At 30.0% G+C, this 23,169-nt stretch overlaps 1 protein-coding gene across 2 annotated transcripts; it reads right to left on the bottom strand.

The window, feature by feature from the left end:
• Positions 1-1,332: 1,332 nt before the first annotated feature.
• On the bottom strand, positions 1,333-12,968 carry LOC142321509 (uncharacterized). 2 transcript variants are annotated; one of them, XM_075359647.1, is made up of 3 exons: positions 12,811-12,968; positions 4,672-4,912; positions 1,333-2,237 (listed from the first exon to the last, which is right to left on the bottom strand). In XM_075359647.1, the coding sequence occupies exons 1-3, from the start codon at positions 12,844-12,846 to the stop codon at positions 1,678-1,680; spliced, it is 837 nt and encodes a 278-aa protein (XP_075215762.1). In that variant the 5' UTR covers positions 12,847-12,968; the 3' UTR covers positions 1,333-1,677. The 2 variants fall into 2 exon arrangements, with proteins under 2 accessions (XP_075215762.1, XP_075215763.1); XM_075359648.1 differs by lacking the exon at positions 12,811-12,968 and adding an exon at positions 8,864-9,001.
• Between the last annotated feature and the right edge of the window lie 10,201 nt (positions 12,969-23,169).

Here is a 23,169-nt window from a genome sequence, read left to right as displayed (position 1 = left end):
AAAACTATTATATATACACAAATGTAATAATGCATGTTAAAATATATATACACATTTTTAAATGTACATAAAATTTTATTTCACTTATAACTTCTGATTTTTTTCATACATATTTTTTATTATTATTGAATAGTTATTTGTTGTAATTTTTTTTACATTTACTTGTTAATAACTATTAATAAATAAATATATTTAATTTAAAAAAAAAAAAATTGTAAAAGACATTAAGTAAAGAAAAAAATTGTTCCCCTTATAGATCTAAATATTTCATTAATTAAATTTTCATTTGGCTATAACTCTGGAACCAATGAAAATAAGTACCACTTATGATATATCGTTTTGAATCTCAATGAGGGCTTATAACTGCAGTTAAGAAAAAGTCAAAAATCCAAATTTTTTGTTTCTTCAGCCTTTTTGGATATTTTTTGTACAGTCAATTGCATTAAAAAGTCGAAGTGCACAACTAGATGTTACAACAGTTTATAATTCAAAACTTGAACATCCTATGGCTAATCTCTTTTGAGTTATGCATTTGAGATATACATACGTACGTACAGACGTCACGCCAAAATTAATCAAAGCGCATTCAGGGATGATCAAAATGGATTTTTCGGTTGAAATTTGAAAATGGAAATTTGATGAATTCATTTAGGTACGATTTACAACTCCATTGTGTTTTTTCTTGGAATTCAATTATGAAGATATTTTTAAAATGAGTCAGATATATTATTATATTTATATTAAACTAAGCATATTATTACATTTGTGTTAATTATATTTCAGATTTTTGATAAATGCAAACTCAATTTATTAGAAGTAAATTAATTTCATATAGAATTTTTTGGTCAAAAAAGAAAGTTATTAGAAAACATAAAACCTGTAAATAATCTTATTACTAGATCATCAATTATTATTTATTACTTCATTATTTATTTATGAATAATAACAGATGATACGAAGACAATAAAACAAAATTAGATACTAGTAATTGTAATACAGTAAAGTAAGAATGAATAGGTATTAAAAATCAAAAGGATTAATTTGAATAAAAACATCTTATTCAGAACTACATTTCATTGGAAATTGCAGTGCTCTGTGAATAAAAGAAGTTAAAGCTGGTGTCAGCTGTAAAAATCTTTTTACTTTGAAGAATATGATTCTCTGTTCAACTGTAACGGATTTTTATAATTTGAGTATTTTTTTTTAATAAGTCAGTTATATCATTATAATTAAATTTAATTTCATGTAGAATTTTTAAGCTAAAGAATAAAGATATTAGGAAAAATTAAAATCTGCAGATGATCTTCAAAAGACATTTCAAAAAGCAGTCAATTACAATTTGTTACTTCCTTATTTATTTATAAGCAATAATACATGGTATGCAGGCATAAAAAAAATTAAATACTAGTAATGTAGTACAATAAAATAGGAATAGGAGTGGCTAGGTGATAAAAACAACTATAACAAAATCAGTTACAAAGGGAAAACATAACACCGGTAATAAAATATGGAAAAACGTTAATCCATGTGATTTCCACGCTGTGAATTACATCCTACTCCTTAACAGTAAGTTACCCCTTCCTGTTTTCCATCATCATTTAAATTATATGAATATCATTAAAGTAATTAGTGTAAATATTATATACAGTTTTCACAAAAAGGCTTCTTCTTTACATATTATTTATCAAATAAAGTTATTGCCAAACTTGCTGAACTAGGGTTACACGATGGTATTTGCGACAGAGGTAAACAACGAAATTCATATGTGCTGTATGCTTCTCCTTCTGGGCACTGTAATTGGGTTCTTTTGTAACCATATGTTTCTCTGTTACATCGATAATATTTGGTACAATCATTTTCATCTCGCAAAAATCCTTCTGACTCACAATAAGGTTCACATCGTTGGCTTGTTTCATTTAAATAACTATTTACTTCACAGCGATTAACTAAAGTAGGCAAACCACCAATGCAGTAAGTATATACATTTGTTGATCCTGAATAGAATTTTTTTCGCCCGTTATATCCGCTACAGTAAAAATTGTAACAACCGTAAGGACGACACTGATTATAGTAATAATAATAATAATTATTATTGCTACACTCAAAGGAGTAACTTCGTAAATTTTTACAAGTGTAATATCTAGCACAGTTGTTTGGATCTGGAAATGTCCCATCATGTAAACATATAAACTCATCCTTTGTTCCACAGTCAGGTGTTGGTGTTGAAGAACAACTACCTAAAAAAAAATTATTTATTTAATTGTAAAGTTGACATCCAGAACAGGGAGTATTTTAAAAAGCTAACAATATATAACAAAATAGTCTTTTATTAAATGAAAATTTATTTAATATCTTTTAAATTGATTATTTTTTGCATAGAATAATAAGTTTGCTATAAGTTTGCTGTAGATTAGCACTCATTTATTAAAGATTTGAAATTCTTTCAAATTAGTATTTGTCATTTTACAATATTTATCTATAACATCACTGCTGTAGTATTCGCCTATACCTACACTAGTTGCATTGGTGTATGTAGTTGTGTTTATAATCTTTTTAAGATCTGACCTAAGCTTAAGGTACTTCAGTTATTGGTGTTAATTATTTTTCCAGGTGGTGACTGTATTTATATTATAAAATTGTTATCTTGTAATTGATAATTCTTGCATTATAACTGCTAACATTTACACTTATTTAAATAGTGGTTGTTCATGAACAAATGATTTAGAACTTAATGTATTACATAATATCCACAGTGATCATGCTGTCAAAACACAATTAAATTATCTTACATAAAGGTCATACTCAATATTTAAAAACAAATTCACACTTCATTGTAACTTTTGGCAAGTTAACTGACAAATTTTATCTGAAAAAAATATACATTGTGAGAATATATATTTTTGGGTTTTTTTGTTTTATATATGTTTGTGTTACAACATCCATTTTACAAATTTATCCTATCACTGAGAAGTGATTATAATTTTACAATGAGGCAAATAATGTTCTACACTTCAGTACAGATCTTGCTAGATTTTGTTGCCCACTCTATTTATTTATGTAATCCAGAGGAATAGTTCATTAGATAAACAATTTGCAAAAGCTGAACTGGACTTGTGGTTTGCTACAAACGATACTGCAGTGACCGACCCTTGCATATGAATTTACTATAATTTGATCATTAAGACAATTTACTGGAATATTAATACATTCTTATTTGATAAAATTTCACAGTGTATTGAACATTGCTAATTTACTAAATTGAAACTCAATAAAATTATTGTTTAAAAATAATTTTGTTAATAACTTAACATTGTCAAATTATGCATCAATCTTTTTAGCCCCTTTTTATGTTTAATATATGATTTACATCCTTTTAAGTTCTGATGTATATTATTTATTGCATAACTAAATAATAAATTTACTACCATATACATTATTTATTTACTGTCTGTGTGAAGAAGAATTCGTTAATTTCTTAACTATTATTAATATAAAACATACTACGACTGAGTAGTTCTCAGGTTGAAAAATATTTTGGTTGTCTTAGTTTTTTTGTATGTTAGTACTCTTTTTTCACATAAAACCCATATTCCGTAAATTTTTACTTAACGTTTCACCCGTAAATTCGAAATCCAAACGTTTATGTTCTATTTTCAAAACCACTTACAAGTTATTTAATGTCAATAATTTTTTATGACATACATGAAAATTAAACAAGTATTTTTCTTATTCTTTTTCGAGATTTTCCTGGTGTAGTGAAACTTTCTAAGCTGCTGAATCTAAGCTGCTCATTTAATATTTGCATATATATAAACACTCAATTCAAACATCTTATATCTGTCATAAAATATCTCTAACAAAAATTCTGTTTAACAGTATACTAACAATATATTGTGTTGTTAAATTTTTTTTTTTTACAGAATTATCTTAAAAGAAGTTTCCATATCTTTTACTATTATCCGAGTGTTTTGTACTAAACCTGTTGCTAAAATAAATCTCATTTACACATTTTATTAATAGCATACTAAAAAAAAAAGAATGGACTTGCAATGATCCAAATCTGTAATACTCTATATCTATAAACATAATTTGTAATAAATTTTTCATCTTTCATGAGCTTTGCAATTAGTAGGATGCTGTAATATAATAAATATTTAAAATATTGATACCTTGGGAACTAGATAGGAAAAATATTACTTCACCTTAATGATGATGATGAAGACGAATATATTATATTAAAATATGCATGATTTATGTGGACACAAATATAATACAAACTAATTAATATATAAACTAATTTATCGATTTCCAGTAAGTATTTTTTGTTAGTATAATGAGAGAATAAAAATGGTAGAAAAATCAATAAATTCTAATTACAATTCATGTGACAAAAGGTTTTGTAAATAGTATGTCGCTAGATGATTTCTTTCAATAATTTATATTCTAAGTTATTATTTCAAGCAGAAGTAATAAAATTCAATGATTTAATGATTGGCAATTGTTTAAGCAATAATCAATAATTTTATCATTATATTCTCACTCAACTTCCATGTTAACTTAATGATGACAAATAAACATAATTTATATCTGAGTATATAGTTAATAGCATAATAAATATTAATTACTAAATAAGTGCATGTTCTACTAACACATATAAACATTTTATTTTACCAGAATCTTTATCACAAAATGGTGTTGTGCCATTACACTCCACTGTTTTGTAGTCTATGTATCCAGGGCCAGTTGGGTTTGGATAGCACAGTCGTAAAGTAGAACAGCTAGTGCATGAAGCTTCACTGGAGCAATTAGAATTCACAGTAGAAACATAATTATCAGGTATCATTTTCTCATTGTGATGAGGATTTTTTTTCAAATTGTAATTTTTAGCAGTAATTGTAGACACAAAGCACACCTGAAAAGAAAAAAAAATTGTAATATGAACTTAATTAAAGGATTTAGGTATTTTACTGGCTATATAGGTGTAGAGTTATTCAAATTATGTGTAAAATTGTGCTGCTGAAAGTCAACTGGACCATCTGGTGTAGTTTTAGCTAAAAGTAACTGAATGATTTTTTATTTGCCTCATACAACATTGTTACACATATTATTTTATGTAGTCATTGTTAGGTGTATCTGAAACCAAAAATCTGCTACTTATTAATAATGTTGGGAAATACTTGTAAGAATTTATTTAAAATAATTGAACTACTTCAAATAAGTAATAAAAAGGATTGAAATAAAATTTTAACAAAAGAAAATAAACAAAATACGTTTTTTGATTTTCACAATTTTATTTGAAATATAACAGCCAAAAAATGCTAATATTTTCTAATTAGACATTCAGTACCTTTTGTCTGGATTTATAGTCAATGCAAAACAATTAACTTAAGAAAATAACTGTAATTGTGAACTTATCTGCTGACTATTCACTTTAGAAATGCAAAATTTTTTCATGACCAACACAAAATATGATAATACTTTTTTTTTTTTTTAATTTATTCAAATGAATTTTAATAGCTCACCTTCAAACAGTGTGGAAACCATGCTTCCAGAATATCACCAAATTACAAGCCAGTTGTTAATGCTTTTACAGATGGCAATTTGCTTGTTTCAATCATCAAAAAAGATCTGTCTGAATTTGATCTGATTTTGATAAACTGGTATGTTGTTTTTCAGATTTACTTACTTGTAAATATCATGTGGTTCAAGCACATTGAGTTTGCATATTTATGTGCTATAAATAAAATTTGTTTTTCTTTGTATATGTGTACTGTTTTTATGTGATGTTTAGGATATCTTTGTTGTTGCATTTAGACCTCATATGTGTTTTTTTGTATCAGTGAGTAAATGTATCCAATAATGCGTATCTAAGGAAAGAAGGAACTTCATGGATATTCCAGAACCAGGCTTAAATTCCATTTGAAATAGCATGCTTTATTTTTTTTAAATCTTAAATCTCCCTAAAAATGTACTTAGTTAAAATGGTACTTTGAATCTTTTTTTTGTCTAGTAAAGTTTTAACACAAATCTAACATTTAAACAATTTTATTATAAGACCTGATAATTTTCTGCTGCATTTACTATTAAAATCAGTATTTAGGAAGTGTTGAAAGGTCATGTGGTCATCTATAACAACCAATAAAAATAATAAAAACAACAAATATTAATTTCTACTTGCAAGTTTGTTGCAGAAGTTTCAAATTATTATTTGAGTAAATAAAAGTAGAATATTCAATATCAAAATATTCTCAAATTTTTATACAAAAAAATAACTTTTTCAATAATTGTAATAATTGCAATATTTTTAATAAAACACCAAATTCCTACTAAACATTAGATGTAAACTTTTGTCGAATTTCACCTGGCAACTGCAAGTTTTTACAGTACCTTGAAATTAAATAATTTATATAATCTGTTTCTGTAGTGGAAACTGTATTTTTACTTTCCCAGCTACGTGGAAAAGTATATAAATGTGGAATTAAGTTAAAAATGATTTTTTTAAAAAAGTTTTGTGTTTTAAGGAGACATTTAAAAAAACCTTTTTAACAAAAAAAATATCGATTAAAATAGATACTAAATAATTTGTCAAAGGTTTTTTATTTTAATGATCTCAACTCAAAAAATTAATTTTTGTCAGATGGATGTTTAAGCCTATGTCGATGTTGATGGCCTGAATTTGGTCACTAACTCTGGACCTTGTTAACTGACTTTCTTCAAGCTTGGTAGACCGGATAATACCTTTGGAGGCAGGTGAAAGTATACTAAATTTTTCAAAAAATTTTAAAGTATTGGAGAGTTTTGACAAAAATAAAATTTAATATCTTTCCAAGGACACTTTAGCAAAAAATGTTTGCTAAAGTTGAAGTTTTTTTATCAAGATAACAAATTGCGAAAAATGTTATTTAATATTAACACCCTTCTCAAAAAATTACTTTTTATATTTTTAGCTGTATCTTGCTTCAGAAAACAAATTAATGGGAGTTTTTGCATCTCTATTTTTACACCAGTAGGCCTTCAAACCACTAAACATATTTTGCCCGTCTCACCTATAATCTAGGGTAACAAAAAATATTTTTTTAATTTTCAATTATCTCACAAGTTACCCGTTGCATTTAAAATGTAAAAATCTTAATTTTTTGATACCCTTATTTTTTATATTTTTTGAAAAAAATAATTTTTATCAGTAATTTTCACCTCCTTTTACAAAATTAGGACTTTGTTCATTTAGAATTACTTTGGTATCTATATATTTTTAAACAAATTTAAAGTTTTGTTTTTAAATTTATCAACTATTAGCGATTATTTTGTTAAAAATTAATCCTAACCCAATGCTACCCCTTAAATATAAGGGCACCCAAGATGAAAAAATTTTTTTAGCAATTTCAAATTTTTAATGCTCAAAATGTTATTTGTCAAAGTCAGCAGTAAAATAATTTAATGTCCCTACCCATAATGGAAGAGCCCCTAAATATAAAAAAATCAACATTTTAAAAAATTTTTATTTTAATTTATTTAAAATAGAAATAGAATTTTAATTATTAAAGAACACAAAACAAAAGTCTCACCATTAAGTTTTTATTAAGTTCTCCACAAGTATAGAAATAATCAGTTTTTTTTGTATTTATAGAAAAAAATAAATACAACTATACATCATAAAGTGAGAAATAAACATTTATACAAAAAAGATTCGTTATTTAGGTTATTGTTTTTCAACAAAAAGGACTTATTTTACCATAAAATTATAAGTAGATTTTAAAATGATTGAATTCCAGAACTTGACTGATTTAGCCAGTAAGTTTATGCTATTTATGCAAGCTTTTTTTAATTAGCAATTTTATTAAAATCAGGATTGATTGTATTATTTCCTGCGCTAAAAATTATAACTTACATTGGGATTATTACTGCTGAGAAATTTTTCATTTAAGACATTTCATGTCTAATGCAGTCTCAATGAAAAAATCAAAATACATAAAAAAAATTTAAAAATATTCTTGAAAAAGATTTTTTAAATGAATTTTGATTTCTTAAATTATAATGTTACCAGTAAAAATCTAACTTTCTAGTTTCCTTCTTCAAAGAAACAAATTAAAAAAATAATGGAAGGTTTTGTTGTTATTCAATATAATCTTTAAAAATAAATATTTTTATTTAAAAAAGAAAATATAAAAAAAATGAAAATAAATTAATTACTTCAGTTTTAAAAATGTAAACTTTAGTTTTACTTACTTCATTTTTCATAATATAAAATATAATGCATTTTAATTTAAAAAAAGTTGGAAGGATTTTTATACACAAAATAAAATCATGAAAAAAATTGTTCACTTGTTTGGATAAATTCAACTCCTTTAGAAAATATTTTTTCAGATTAAAATCTTTGGGAAACTGAATCTAATAATTACAAAAAAAAATTAAATTACTAGTTAATTTGATAAAACAATGTGAATAAGAAAAAAAATAGCATTTCTGTTACATTGTCTTATTATATGTAAGAGAAAACCTTCCAATAAGTCCGTAATTTAAGTCTGTAAGAGTTAAAAAAAACAATGGCACAATGTTTCAATTGAAAAAGCTATTGAAATATACAAATTATTTCTTATAGTCTAGAATTTTCATTTATTTAGCAGTACTAAACCAATACTTTTAAAAAGATTATTTCAGAATGATTATTTTGAATGTGAAAGAAATAAAAAAGGAATATAAACTTTATAGTAACAGCATAAAACTATGTATATGCATTTTTATCAATTCCATCTGTTTATATATTAATGTGAATGTTTTTATATTAATTTGAAAACAAATCACTAATGATTTTTTTATGAACAGCAATAAAGCAATAATCAAATTAATACTGTATTATACGTACCAATATAACTAAGAATATTCAATCTGTATGAAACATGTTTTTTTGTTTGTATTTCAGTTCTATGTATTTTTTAGAGAAAAATTTCAAACTACTTAAATTTTAAAAAACCTCAGAAGGATAAGTGCATCAGTTATGAGTAAGATGTAATGTTAAAATGTATCAGATTTATTCTTTCAAATGTGTTTATATATCTCAAAGAATGTATAGATTAAAAAATAAAACTTCACAAGGAAACAATATTTATAATTAAAATTAAATGTTTTCCCTCCTCTTCATGTAGATAGCTTTCTTTGATTATTTAAAGTAGAATATTATTCTATTTTATTTATCTTAGTTACTTAACAAAAACACATCAAAACATTTTTCTCAATTAGTAATTGTTTGATTTGCACTAAAGTAAGATAAGATTGGACTTGGAGTTTAAAAGAAAATATGTTTTTTTCAAAATAAATAAAGTAAACGTATCATATAATATTAAACATATATAGTAAACATATAATAAACATATAACATATATATAGTATATATACATATACAAATTTATAGTATATAATTATAGTATATTTATAGTATTTATAGTGTATAAACATATATATATATAGTAAACATATAATATTTTAATTGACAAATGCAATGCAGAGTGTATGTATTTTAAGAATAATAATAGCTTATGAGTAAAATTAATTAGTGTACTTCTGAAATAATTACATTTTACACTTATCTGAACATTAATTTCATTCTATCCCTTATTTTATTGATAGACATTTGCTAATCTGATCAGAAACTTTCTAAAAGAGAGTGTAGTTTACTTTTTATTGTTTAAAATATAAAATCTTTATTTTCACACAATCTTACTAATTAAGTTTTCATTAACACATTTAAAAATCCACGGAAATCCGTCAATCTCCCTGACAGGAAGGTAGCACCTCGTCCTTTCATCTGGCAGTCCCAGGTTCAAATCCTGGTAAGAAGTGGAATTTTTCATACATTACAAAATTCAATTTCCTATTTCTACGTACAAGCTTCTCTGTAAACTTCTGAGACGAATTAATTCATCAAGCAAAAAATATAAACATATGGTACTTAATGACTTAGTGTTTATGCATAATGAATGTTACTATGATAACAAATCTAATAACAAGTTTATCTATTGTTGTCATTCATGTAATATGGTTTTTTGTATCTCATGTAGTTTGACCTTAACAGAATTACAAAAATCAGAGTATTTATAACTATGCAAAGCTTTTATTAGCAATCCTTTCAAAAGGTTCAAGGATAACCATGTTATTTATTTTTTCATGGATAATTCTATGAAACAGCTGTTTATACTGAAAATGAGACTAATGAAAAAACGCAAAACTACATTTAAAAACAACGTTTTTATATCATTTAAGGTAGTGATCATACTGTCACTGTATTTCTACAACTCCTACAACTATAAGGCATAACATAAGGTATTTTTCACATAACATATGTAGAAGATTTTCATAAATGAAAAATTTAATTTTGCAGGTAGATTATCTGAATTAAAAAGTACATTATAAATTTGAATTATAATAAAACTAAATAAGGTTTGAATTAAAATAAATCTAGATAAAAAAAAGTTTTTTGTAAAATAAATTGTACCAAACTTGAAAATAAAAATCCACAATAAAGTAAAATACAATGATTTTTCATTAAATTCCGCTTTTTTTCAATCGCTGTTAAACATTGGCATTTAATTGTGATGAGTTCAGTAAGTTAATATTTCCAGAAGGATTAGCTTTTACTCTTTCTTTCTATTCTAATTCTATTGGTTTAATATACTGTTATGCAATTTGGCTCAGTGTTGAAGACATTGGGAAATCACCCAACCTCTCAATTTCTCTGGCAGGATCATCATGGGATGTCAGTTATTATTGAGAATAACCCTGCCAATTATTGAGACTGTCATTTAATGTCGTTAAACGATAAAGTCATTACTAAAATAACTTAATATCCCTACTATTAAAGGAAGAACTCCTAAATTAAAAAAAAATTATATTCAACATTTTTTATTTTAATTTATTTAAAACAAATTTCAGTGAACATTTTAATCATAAAAAGAACACAAAACGAAAGCCACACCATTACATTTTTATTAATTCCTTCACAAATATAAAAATAATCAGTTTGTTTGTATTTATATAAATAAATACAACTATACATCAAAAAATTAGAAATAAACCATTTTACAAAAAGAAAATTCATGATTTTGGTAATGTTTTCAATAAAAGAAATTATTTTATCATAACATTATAAATAGAGGTTAAACCGATTGAATTTCAGACCTTCACTGGCTTAGCCGGTAAATTTATGTTACTTATGCAAGCTGTTTTTAAATAGCACTTTTATTAAAACCTGCATTGATTGTATTATTTTTAGTATAAGTTGCTACTTATATAGAGAATAATAATGCTGTGCAGTTTTTCTTTTAAGACATTTCATGTATAATGCAGTGCTAATAAAAACATCAAAATACATAGAAAAAGTTTTCAAAATATTCTTGAAATAGATTTTTTTAATTGAATTTTGATTTCTTAAATTATAATGTTACCTACCAGTAAAAATTTAATTTTATAGTTTCCTTCTTCAAAGAAATAAATTAAAAATATAAGATTTTGTTCTTATTCAGTAGTATAATCTTTAAAAATAAATATTTTTATTTAAAAATCAAAATATTAAAAAAAAGAAAATAAATTATCTAGTTCAGTTTTAAAAATTTAAACTTTAGTTCTATTTACTTCATTTTTCATAACGTATAGTATAATGCTTTTAGTGACAAAAAGGTGGATGGATTTTTATACACAAAATAAAATCATGAAAAAAAATTGTTCAATTTCAATTGTTTGGGTAAATTCAACTCCTTTCGAAAATTTTTATTAGATTAAAACCTTCAGGAAACCAAGTCTACCGATTAAAAAAAAAAACAATTAAAGTTATTAGTTAATCTATTAATAAAGCAGATGTGATTTAGAAAAAAAAGGATTTGTTTCTTGTTGTTCATTAAGAACGTGGTATATTTGTTTTGCGACAAATATTGATTGGTGGAACCAATTATTTAAACTATTTTGTAATTTCCAACAATTTAAATTTTTAGCAATTTAAAATTATTATAGTAGTTGATGTTCTAAAACATTGCACATTATAAGAAAAAATAATTTATGCAGTTGAATTATTATTATTATTATTATGCAAACATTTCTGACAATACAGTTGTACTTTTGTTTCTTTTTCATCAGGTGCCCTTTCTGTCCCTAGTCAAGGATGGTAATGGAATATGAAATCCTAAGGAATGGTTTCAATATTCCTGAAGAGTCTTTATATATTACAATTTATTGAATGTGGTATTAGAAAAAGAGTAAATGTATATATTTTTGAATACATTTACAACTTTTAGAAGTTTTATATCCTTCTACTAGTATAAAAATAACCTTTAATTTTTCTCTAACTAGAAGGGAGTAGATATTGACAAAAGCTTGATTTCTGTTACAGTGTTTTAATATAAGTAAGAGAAAACCTTCGAAAATTTCAGTCTGTAGAGTTAAAAAAAAAATTGTACAATATCTCAAATGAAAAAGCTATAGCCAAAAGGATTTAATTATTTATAAAATATGTTAATTTTTACTTTATGATGAGTTAGATAAACAGATTTATACAAATTATTTCTGATAGTCTAGAATTTTCATTTATTTAGCACTATTAAACCAATGATTTTAATAAGTTTATTTAATAAGATTATTTTTAATGCAAAAAACTAAAAAAAACAATATAAACTTTATAGTAAACAGCATAAAACAATCCATATGCGTTTTTATTAATTCCGTCAGATACCTACTACATTTTGATAGCAATTAGAAAACAAACCAGTAATGATTTTTTTGCGAAGCAATAAAGCAGTAAAAAAATATATATTATATTATACATACCAATATAACTAAGAATATGCAATCTGTATGAAACATTTCTTTTTTGTTTCGATTTCAGTTCTATGTATTTTTTAGAGAAAAAAGTCAGACTACTTATATTTTAAAAAATCTCAGAAGAATAAGTGCATCAGTTATGAGTAAGATACAATGTTATAATGTGTCAGATCTATTCTTTCAAATGTGTTTATATATCTCAAATAATGTATAGATTAAAAAATAAAACTTCACAAGGAAACAATATCTATAATTAAAATTAAATGTTTTCCCCCCTCTTCATGTAGATAGCATTGTTTGATTATTTAAAATAGAATATTATTCTATTTTATTTATCTTCATTACTTCACAAAAACACATCAAAACATTGTTCTCAATTATTAATTGCATTTATTTGCACTAAAGTAAGATAAGGTTAGACTTGGAGTTTAAAAAAAAAATGTTTTTTTTCCAAAATAAATTAAATAAACATGCAATGTATTTTATTTAAAAAATGTAATGCGAAGTATATGTATTTTAAAAATAATAATAGTTTATAAAATTAATTAAAGTACTTCAGTAAAAGTTTAGTATTTACCCGTATTTGAACATTAGTTTTGAAGTATTCCTCATTTTATTGATAAGACATTTGCTAATCTGATCAGAAGCTTTCCAAAAAATAGTATAGTTTATTTTTTATCAAAAATAAAAAAAACATTATTTTTTCCCAATCGTGCTATTAAGTTAAAAATCACTGGAGATCCACCGATCTCCCTGGTGGGGTAGTGGTGTCTGACCTTTCATCTGGACGTTCTGGATTCAAATCCTGAGAATTTATGACATTTTTTATACACTATAACATTTCATTTCCATACTTCCAACTACAAGCTTCTCTGTAAGCTTCTATGGTGAATTAATTCATCAAAAAGAAAAAAAAGAAAAGAAATACAAGCTGCTTAATTTTTAATTGGATGTTTTGTTACTTTAATGCAGCTCTGCAATTCCTATAACTATAAGCTTTAACGGTAAGATTTCTCAGATAAAAAAAGTAGAAAATTTCATAAACGAGAAATTTAATTTTTCAGGTAGATGATTTGAATTAACCAAAGATAGGTGATAAATATGAAATATAATAAAACTACATAAGTTTGAATAAAAATAAAACTAAATAATTAAAAGTATTTATAAAAAAATGTACCCAAACTGAAAATAAAGGTCCAAGATTTTTTTTTAAATTCTGCTTTCATTCAATCACATCAAATGTTAACTTAGTAATGAGTTCAGCAAGTTAATATTTCCCTTTGGAAAAAGCTTTTACACCCTCTATATTTTTCTGGTTTTAAATGCCACTATGAGATTTTTCTGAATGGGGAGACGTTAGGAAATCATTTATTCTTTCAATTTCTCTGGCAAGATTACCACATTATTGAGAATAACTGACATTATTTGGAGACTACTATCTCATGTCAGATCTCCAACCACAGTTGTGGGATATTACTTAAAAGAATTGTTTGAAAATTTTTCAGGTGATAAAGAAAATACAAGATTTTTCATAAGTTCTATTTTTTTATTTTTCAATCTAAGCAATTCAATATAATGTGAATGTGAATGTGTGTATGTGTGTGTGTGTGTGTGTGTGTGTGTGTTCACATTAATGTGTGTGTGTTCATTATACCTTCGTATAATGTCGTTTATCCCACCCTATAAAATAAGCAGTTGTCTCAGATTTAATCTCATCATGACAAAGAGAATGGTGCAAGATAGAATGTGAAATAATTTCTTGTAAAGTGAAGAAAGGCCATGACAAGACCTTCTCTAATGGCAGAACAAAATGAATGAATGAAATGAATAAAAGTAAATCCCAATCTTCATGGAGCAGAGTGGTTGCATTTTGTTATTTAATTTGAGAATCCCAGTCATGCGTGACATTTATCATAGGCTACTAAATTCCATTTCTATATTCCCACATACAAGTTACTCTGCAAGTTTCTGTGATGAATTAATTCCTCAAGCAGAAAGAAAAAAAAGTTACTCGATGTACTGAATATTAATTTCAAAGATTTACGCTTTAATATTTGTGCTATGTATTTTTGTTAACTAAATTAAACACCAGAAATAACTTTTATTTAATATTATACATCTTCAAATGAGCAAAAGGGAATTTTATATCAGTCATATATATTTTAATTTACACATGTACACACTGGTTATTAACACTGGTAACAATTCCGTTTTTTGAAAAAGATTTTTTAAGGATTATACTACTGCTCGTGTACAATGAAATGTAAATAATTTTTATTTTTGTTAATTTATTTGTGAATTTTTTTTTGGTAACAATCTCTTTGTTTCAAGCGTTTCTGATCTTTATCTTTTTCCTTTTACCTAAACATACACTATAATTTTCTTGTTACAGTTATTTCTGTATCAAATTATTTACTTTCAGTTTTATAAAATTATACATAACATAAATAATATAGTGTCGCAGTATCATCAGAACAACTTTGACATCTTATTAGCAAACGTTTAGACGCCTATTAATAAATGACTGGGCTTTCTTGAAGGGTAACTAACTCATAACGTTTCCCTCTGCAAATAGAAGGTAGCGCTGTGATTGGATTTGTAGCTGTATACGCCATAAATCCAGACATGGAAAGCACAAAGTTTTTTATTGAAACAAAATTAGAAACACAAGTTCCACGCAGTTTTAGAAATCGGTATAACTTAGAGCCACTCTCTAGAACAAGTATTCGTTCACGGTATGGTAGATTTAAAGGAACTGCCTCCTTCGAACATAGAAAGTGTGCAGGAAGACCTAGAATATCAAATGAAGAAATGCATATCATTTGTCAGTCTTTTGTTTGCAGCCCCGCGGAAGTCAACTCGGAGTGCAGCACGCGAGTTAAATTTTCCGCGACCTATCATTCATAATGTTTTGAAGAAACAATTAAAATTACGCCCTTATAAATTACAAATGTTGCAGTACAATACACCGCAAGATCAACTGCTAGAAATATATTTGTCGTGGAAAAGATAGAAAGAATTGAAGGCTCAGTTCACGTGCCTGGAAAAGTCTACACTCACGTTTTGAATATGGGGATCAGAGAAACCACATGTTTTCATTTAATCGTATTACAGAGAGCCCAAAATTTAATGTTTGGTGCGGACTGCTTCACGATCGTGTGATTGGACCTCTTTTCTTTGCGGAAACGGCAGTTACCGCGAATATCTATCTGGATTTTTTAGAAGGATTTGCTTACCCTCAGTTGAAGGTTTTAAACTCGATATCATATTTCAAGAAGATGGAGCCCCACCCCGTTGGTGTTTATTACTGCTGACGCGATGAACCGATTGCTTGGCCACTTCGATAAACTTATATAACTCGTGTGGGGTTTCATTAAAAGCAATGTATACAAAACTTGTGTAGTGAATATTGATGACCTTAAAGAGAGGATCATTGCCGGACTCAGTGGTAGGGTTTCGGCCATTCATCTGGAGGTCCCGGGTTTGGATCCCGGTCAAGCATGTCATTTTCACACGATACAAAAATTGTCATTCAGCTCTTCCTCTGAAGCAACAACAAGCAATGGTGTCGGAGATTTAAAAAAAAATATGAAAAAATAAATTCGATATTTTGCAAATTACTAAATAGTGCACACATTAAATGTCTTTGATTAGAGGTAAAACAAATTCAATTTTAATGTTTATAAATTCACACAACCCGTTTTTATATCTTAATAAATAAATAATTTACTCAATACCAAAGTTGTGCAGATAATTTTCGAACACCAGTTTTTTCTTTTTTTTTGCTAGTAACAATAGATATCTAATGTTAATGAAAATAATTATATTAATAAATATTTAAGCATTGTTCTAAGCTAATTGTGTTGTTTAAGAGTTATACAGATATACAGTTCAATAAATAGTAAATAATTCGCCAATATATTTGTTTTATAATGTGTTATACGTGTCATATTTCTGTGAGGGTCTATTTTCAATCACTCTGAAGTTAACATTAATGCAGATAAAATTAAATAGGAATTAAACTAGAAAATACAAAAATGATACGATACTATATTATAATTTTCAATTAATATTTTTTATTTTTTCTGAATTTTTATGGGCCTCGACTGCTAAGGTCATTAGCCCTCGTCACATTCTTTAAAAGAAATTATTATCTCCATCAGGATCGTCATATGTAAGGGTGTAAAGGGCCCTTACATTTTATTTCAAAACACAAACTTCACAATAAACATTAAGACATAAAAGACAAGGACAATCACAAACACTTACGGGGTGTAAAGGGCCCCGATATTAAAATTTGAGATAAGGTTCTCAAAAGACCATGAAATTAAAATTTCAACTAATCAATACCATTTCTTTCTTTATATATATATAAACTACCGCTTAGAGATTCTTTTATCACAGCTTTAAACTTTCATTTTATAGACTTTTAAGAAGTCCACTGGCGTGTAAAAATGCAACTATATTTTCTTCATTTCCATTATTCAGATCAGCACTAATATTATTTGTAAGATGGAACCTCTTTTTGAGGTCCTCATATATGGTACACTCTTCTATTAGATGCTTGATTGTTAGTGTTTTATTACAAACACCGCACATTGGTCTCACTTCGCCGGTTAACAAATATAAATTTGTTAATCGCGTGTGACCGATTCTAAGTCTGGTCACCGCTACTTGTTCACGGCGAGTCAACTTAAAGTCGCTTTTCCATTTATAAGGAGAAGTTTTTACTGAGTTTAATTTTGTATTTAAACTCCTCCATTCAGCATTCCACTTGTTTTTTACTATGCTTGTTAGACGGTTTTCAACATCTGCCACTCTTACAGGAAATGCATCCAAATCATCGCAGACTGTAGCCTTTCTGGCAGCTTCGTCGGCGATTTCATTACCTGTAATACCAGCATGCCCCGGAGTCCATACAAATACGCATCGCTGTCCTCGTTGTTTTAGAACGTAAATTGGGCAGGATGTTTGCAATTAGGACATCCTTAATGTTCTTGTTCCGAATTGCGACAAGTGCACTTAAAGAATCGGAACATATTAACACTCTCTCTTCGCAATAGTGTTCAGTGTAGCGAAGAGCTTGCTGAATTGCAGTGAGTTCTGCCGTGTAGACACTGGCCACATCTGGGAGTTTCCAAAAGTGGCTTCTCCATTTACATATATTGAGCATCCAACACCATGTTCAGTTTTAGAACCGTCAGTATAAATTCTAATATGTTCTTCGTAACTACTGACGGTTGCCAAAAATTCCTGTTGGATGATCACTGCTGGTTTCTTTTTTATTTCTCCTTGAGAGAGATCCATACTTGTATTTACCGCTGGCAAGAGCCATGGCGGTATTTCTCTAGTAGAAATTGCCAATGTATCTGAAAAGGCAATTTCGTAATTAATTCTTAATTCGTGGTACCTAATTCCGGCTGGTCTGGAATAGGTAGCACGACGTCCGTATAATGCAGCCATAGGATGGTTATTGAAAAGTTTATTATTTATATGGGCAGGATAAGCCCATATATTTGCTGCGTAACTTAGTAAAAGGATCTCTCTTCTATAATGTAGTGGCATTATTCCGGCTTCAGACATCAGACTAGTCGCCGGACTTGTGCGGAAAGCACCAGTTGCGTATCTAATTCCGCTATTATGAACTACGTCTAACTTTTTTAAATGCGACTTTCTAGCGGATGAATATACGATACATCCGTAGTCTAGTTTAGATTGAACCAATGCTTTATACAATCGCAATAATGTCTCTTTGTCTGAGCCCCAATTTAAGTTCGATAGACATTTTATAATGTTTAGGGCTCTTTTGCATCTATCACTCAAGTCCTGTATATGTAATCCCCATGTAAGGGATTTATCCAATACTAGTCCTAAATATCTTACATTGTCTTTATATTGTATTGGATTATCATCAATTGTCAACGCAGGACTTTGATGAGGAATTCTCTTCCTACAAAAGTGTACACAGCACGTTTTTTCTGGTGAGAATTGGAATCCGTTATTCCTTGCAACTTCATTTAGAGCATTGGTCGCTCGTTGCAATTTGTACCCCACCATAGCAGTCTTGTTGCTGACATACACAATTGCCAGATCATAAACATAGACGCTTTTGCTGATTTCTGCTGGAATGGCTAATATCAATTTATTAATGGCAATGGTAAAGAAGGTACCGCTCAACGGCGAACCTTGTGGTATGCCATTTTCCAAGATTCTTTCACATGAATATTCATTGTTGACGCGTACTTGGAAGGTACGGACATTCATATAGTTGCTGAGCAGTACAGGCAGATTGCCACGAATGCCCCATTCATGTATCTGGAGCATTATACCATGACGCCAGGTCATATCGAAAGCCTTCTGAAGATCAAAGAAGACTCCGACATAATGTTTCCTTGTAATGAAGCTGTTATATATAACGTCCTCTAAGCTGATCATTTGATCAGTGGTAGAATGGTATTGCCGAAAACCTGCTTGATACGGTGATATCAGGTTTTCTTTTTCCAAAACCCAGACGAGTCGATTATTAAACATTTTTTTCAAATATTTTTCCCATAGCGCACGTCAAGGAAATAGGACGATAGCTATTGGGGTCTGTTAAATTTTTATTTTTATTTGGTATTGGAACAATATGAGCTTTTTTCCACTGCTGCGGGTACATTCCATCCCGCCATATTTTATTATAAAGTTCTAATAATCTACGCTTTGCAGTGATATTCAGCTGCCTGAATACATATTATAATGGATTTCATCCGGACCAGCAGCTGTGTTACCTGATATATCCAACGCTTTCGCGAATTCTTCCATTTTAAAAGGTATATTATATGAGTAATTATACTCAGTTCTGAAGTTTAGTAGACCTTCAAGTTGTTCTTTTTTAGTACGAAAATGTTCTTCGTAGTTGGCCGTTCTGCTGGCCTTTTCGAAGTGATTGGATAACAGCTCTGCAATTTCATATGGAATGTATTTTATTTCATCTTCATCTTGAAGGCTAGTTACGGGAGCAAAATCATTACGCCCACAAATCGCCTTCACTTTCCTCCAAACATCTACTGCAGTAGTAGTTTTGTCGATGGATGACACGTATTGCTGCCAGGATCGTTTCTTTGGGTCAATCATAAGACGTTTTGCATACGCCCTGTATTTCTTAAAGGCAACAAGATTTTCTATGCTAGGACGCTTCTTAAAGACGTTATACGCCCTTTTCTTTCTTTTTATAGCTTTACTTATTTCATCGTTCCACCATGGAACGGGTTTCTTCGTAAGTTTCCCAGATGTTTTGGGAATATATCTCGATGCCGACTCAAGTATTGCATTTTTTATGGCGTCGACATCGTCCCCGATTACTCCAGTTGTTTCTGGGAGTATCGTTCTAGCTGTAAAGCTCGTCCAGTCTGCCTTTTCAAATAACCATCTTTTAGGGATGGGATATATTGTTCTTGTAATATCAGTTACAATTTGCACCGGGAAATGATCGCTTCCATGCAGATCGTCTATGACATGGAAGCTGTACCTCGGTGCTATCGATCCGCTTATAAGTGCAAGATCTATACAGGACGTCGATCCATCTCTGGCATTGAAATAGGTTCCTGATCCGTCGTTAAAATAATAAGTTCTGAATTCATCAGGAACCTTTCCAGTTCTCTTCCACGGGGATCTACTCGATCAGATCCCCAAAGAGAATTATGAGCATTAAAGTCACCCACCAGTAAAGCAGGTGGTGGAAGCTCAGAAATTAGTCTTGCTATGTCATCCTTATTCCAATAAAAATTCGGCAAGTATATGCTGCAGACAGTGACCTGGAGCGGACGCTTCATTCTAACGGCGACCGCTTGTAGGTTTGTGTTTAGAACAACTGCTTCGGGGGTAGCTCTAGTTGATGTTAATATGGCTACTCCACCTCTAACTCTTACATTTGGTGGTTGATCTCGCCGGAATATATTGAAACCTCTTAATTTAAAATTTTCATTTCGGCGGAAATGCTTTTCTTGCAGATATATACAAATCAGGTCTACATCATGTACCAAGCGTTGGAGCTCATGGATGTTTGAAAAACATCCATTGATGTCCCATTGTACAATCGACTCGCTAATTTTAAATTAAATTATGATCTGGGTTTGCCTTTCGGCCACCCTATTTTCCTTTTTTTCTCAATCTTTCGAACAGCGTCGTGTTTGTGGAGAACGTCGTCGCCCGTGTAGCTTCTGGTCTCCGAATCGGAGACCACCGAAGCCGCCGACGACGACGGGCATGGATCGGCGCCGATTTAGAGGCGGCAAGCTGGCCGCCCCCAGACACGGGGGTCGTACCGGTCACCGCCTGTGGAAGGGGGGGACACTCGTCCCCCCTGTGTGATATTTTGTGGCCTCTGTAGTTTAGAGGCCATCTCAGTTGCGGGAGGCTTTGCAGCCTCTATAACACACTCTTTCTTGTCATTAAGAATCTCGCTGAGACGGACTTAACATTCTGGTTTGGCGTCCGTTTTCTTTTCTGCAGGAGACACTTTCATTTTTACCGATTTATCTTCAGCAGGCTGTACCACTATCTTTGGCTTAACAAATTCTTTATTGCTGAAAGGTTTCATCTTGTTTTCGATGATCCTCTCAATCATGTTAGCCAAAGTAGGCGCAAGTTTATTTATAATTTGAGTTTCATCTACAGCAACTGGAGCAGGAGCAGGAACAGTAGCCGCAGCCTGAGCATAAGATGTTGTTGCTCTAGGTTTGCGGGCGTTAACAATCTTCCTGGCTTCGATGTAGCTGACTTTCTGCTGGGTTTTAACTTCCTGTACAGCTACTTCTTCTTTGTAGACAGGACAATTCCTGGATCTACATGAATGCTGTCCCTTGCAATTGATGCATGTAGGGGGCTCTTTGCACGGCTCTCCCTCATGCACCTCTTCGCCGCACACGCATATTTGCGTTCTCTCACATTTGATAGCGATGTGGCCAAAACGTTGGCACTTGAAGCATCGCATTGGTTGCGGGATAAATGCCCGCACATCCAATCGATGTATCCCCGCTCTAATCTTCTCCGTCAAGGTAGCCCAGTTAAATGTGAGAACATGAGAGGCTGAAGGTTGGACTTCGCCATTCCTCCTCATGTTCAATCGGCGACACTCTATTACTCCCTGCGAAGACAACTCCTCAACAATTTCTTGCTCCGTGCAATTTAGAAGATCCCGACAGACGACCACACCCCTTGAGGTGTTGAGCGTATTGTGGGGAGTGACATTTACAGCCAGTTCTCCAATCTTTTTAAGCCCTACAATCTTTTGAGACTGGACATCATTTACAGTCTCAACATGAAGTCCCGTGAAGGTCTTCCTTATTTCTTTTACAGGGCCACCAGCGCATTTGGTTATCTCCCGAGCGATGAGAAAAGGAGTCACCCTCGAGAAATTTCCATCCTCCTTTGTAATGACCAAATATTTGGGTTTCGGTACATTACTACTCTTGAAAAAAGCTTTTTGTAAGCTTTTCCTAGCGTCAATCTCAATCTTTCTTGATTCTGCACTCTTTCTCCGTTTTGCCTCAAGCGAAACGGCTGGTTCTAGACGAGGGTGTTTACGTGAACCCTCTGCCACGTTTAGTTGTTCAGTTTGCATGAACAATCAATCCCTTCTGTAGTAAGGCTAGCCGCCGGGGTACACCCCCACTCCAGGGCTACCAACCCTGGAGGTCCGTTCCGGTACTCCGGTGGAACCGGCATATGTCCCGGCAGAGAGCGGATGCGCAGTCGCTGCACTGACTCCAGGCCATTACACACCGAAGCTTTCAGGGCTCCCATGCCCCGAACAACATGGGCACCTTAACTACATGCTTGCCATCGTGGGGGGCATGTGGACAACGAAAGGTCTCCGTTACACCTGAGAATAACTTCGACCGTGGCCGCCACATCGCCAGCTCTAAAGGTGGTATCATTCCATTTCCATAATCAGTAAGAATTTCGTATCTGCAGGTGGCCGCGAAAATCCAGTCCTCTAATTCGGCCTGCAGATGAAAATCGGCCGAAAAAAGTATATCCGAGAAACAATACTCGGAACCCCGTTAGCCAGCTATATGTAATGTACGTGAGTACAGCTGTTGCCGCCCTGGACGTGGAACGTAGATGTTGTGTTCCGGACGTGGGGATTATCTACCTCAGGGCTTCAATTAATATTAAAAAATCAGATGGTTCACCAAAACTATTACATATACACAAATGTAATAATGCCTATTAAATTACATATACACATTTTTAAATTTAAATAACATTTTATTTCATTAATAACTTCTGTTATTTTTTTTGCAGAGGTTTCTGTTTTATTATTATTGAATAATTATTTATTGTAAAAATAACAGTCACGGGTTAAAAGAAAGTTGAAAA

The sequence above is a fragment of the Lycorma delicatula genome, chromosome 3 (assembly GCF_047948215.1).
Source record: "Lycorma delicatula isolate Av1 chromosome 3, ASM4794821v1, whole genome shotgun sequence".
Taxonomy (NCBI): domain Eukaryota; kingdom Metazoa; phylum Arthropoda; class Insecta; order Hemiptera; family Fulgoridae; genus Lycorma; species Lycorma delicatula.
This window is presented reverse-complemented; position numbering and strand designations above follow the sequence as displayed.

What these genes read in the sequence shown, in the direction of transcription:
- LOC142321509 (XM_075359647.1), bottom strand. Translation starts at nt 12,846, where the DNA reads ATGTTTCATACAGATTGCATATTCTTAGTTATATTG. An exon ending in GCATATTCTTAGTTATATTG is followed by an intron (nt 4,913 to 12,810) that starts GTATGTATAATA and finishes TTTTCTTTTCAG; the next exon opens with GTGTGCTTTGTGTCTACAAT. An exon ending in ATTTTGTGATAAAGATTCTG is followed by an intron (nt 2,238 to 4,671) that starts GTAAAATAAAAT and finishes ATTTTTTTTTAG; the next exon opens with GTAGTTGTTCTTCAACACCA.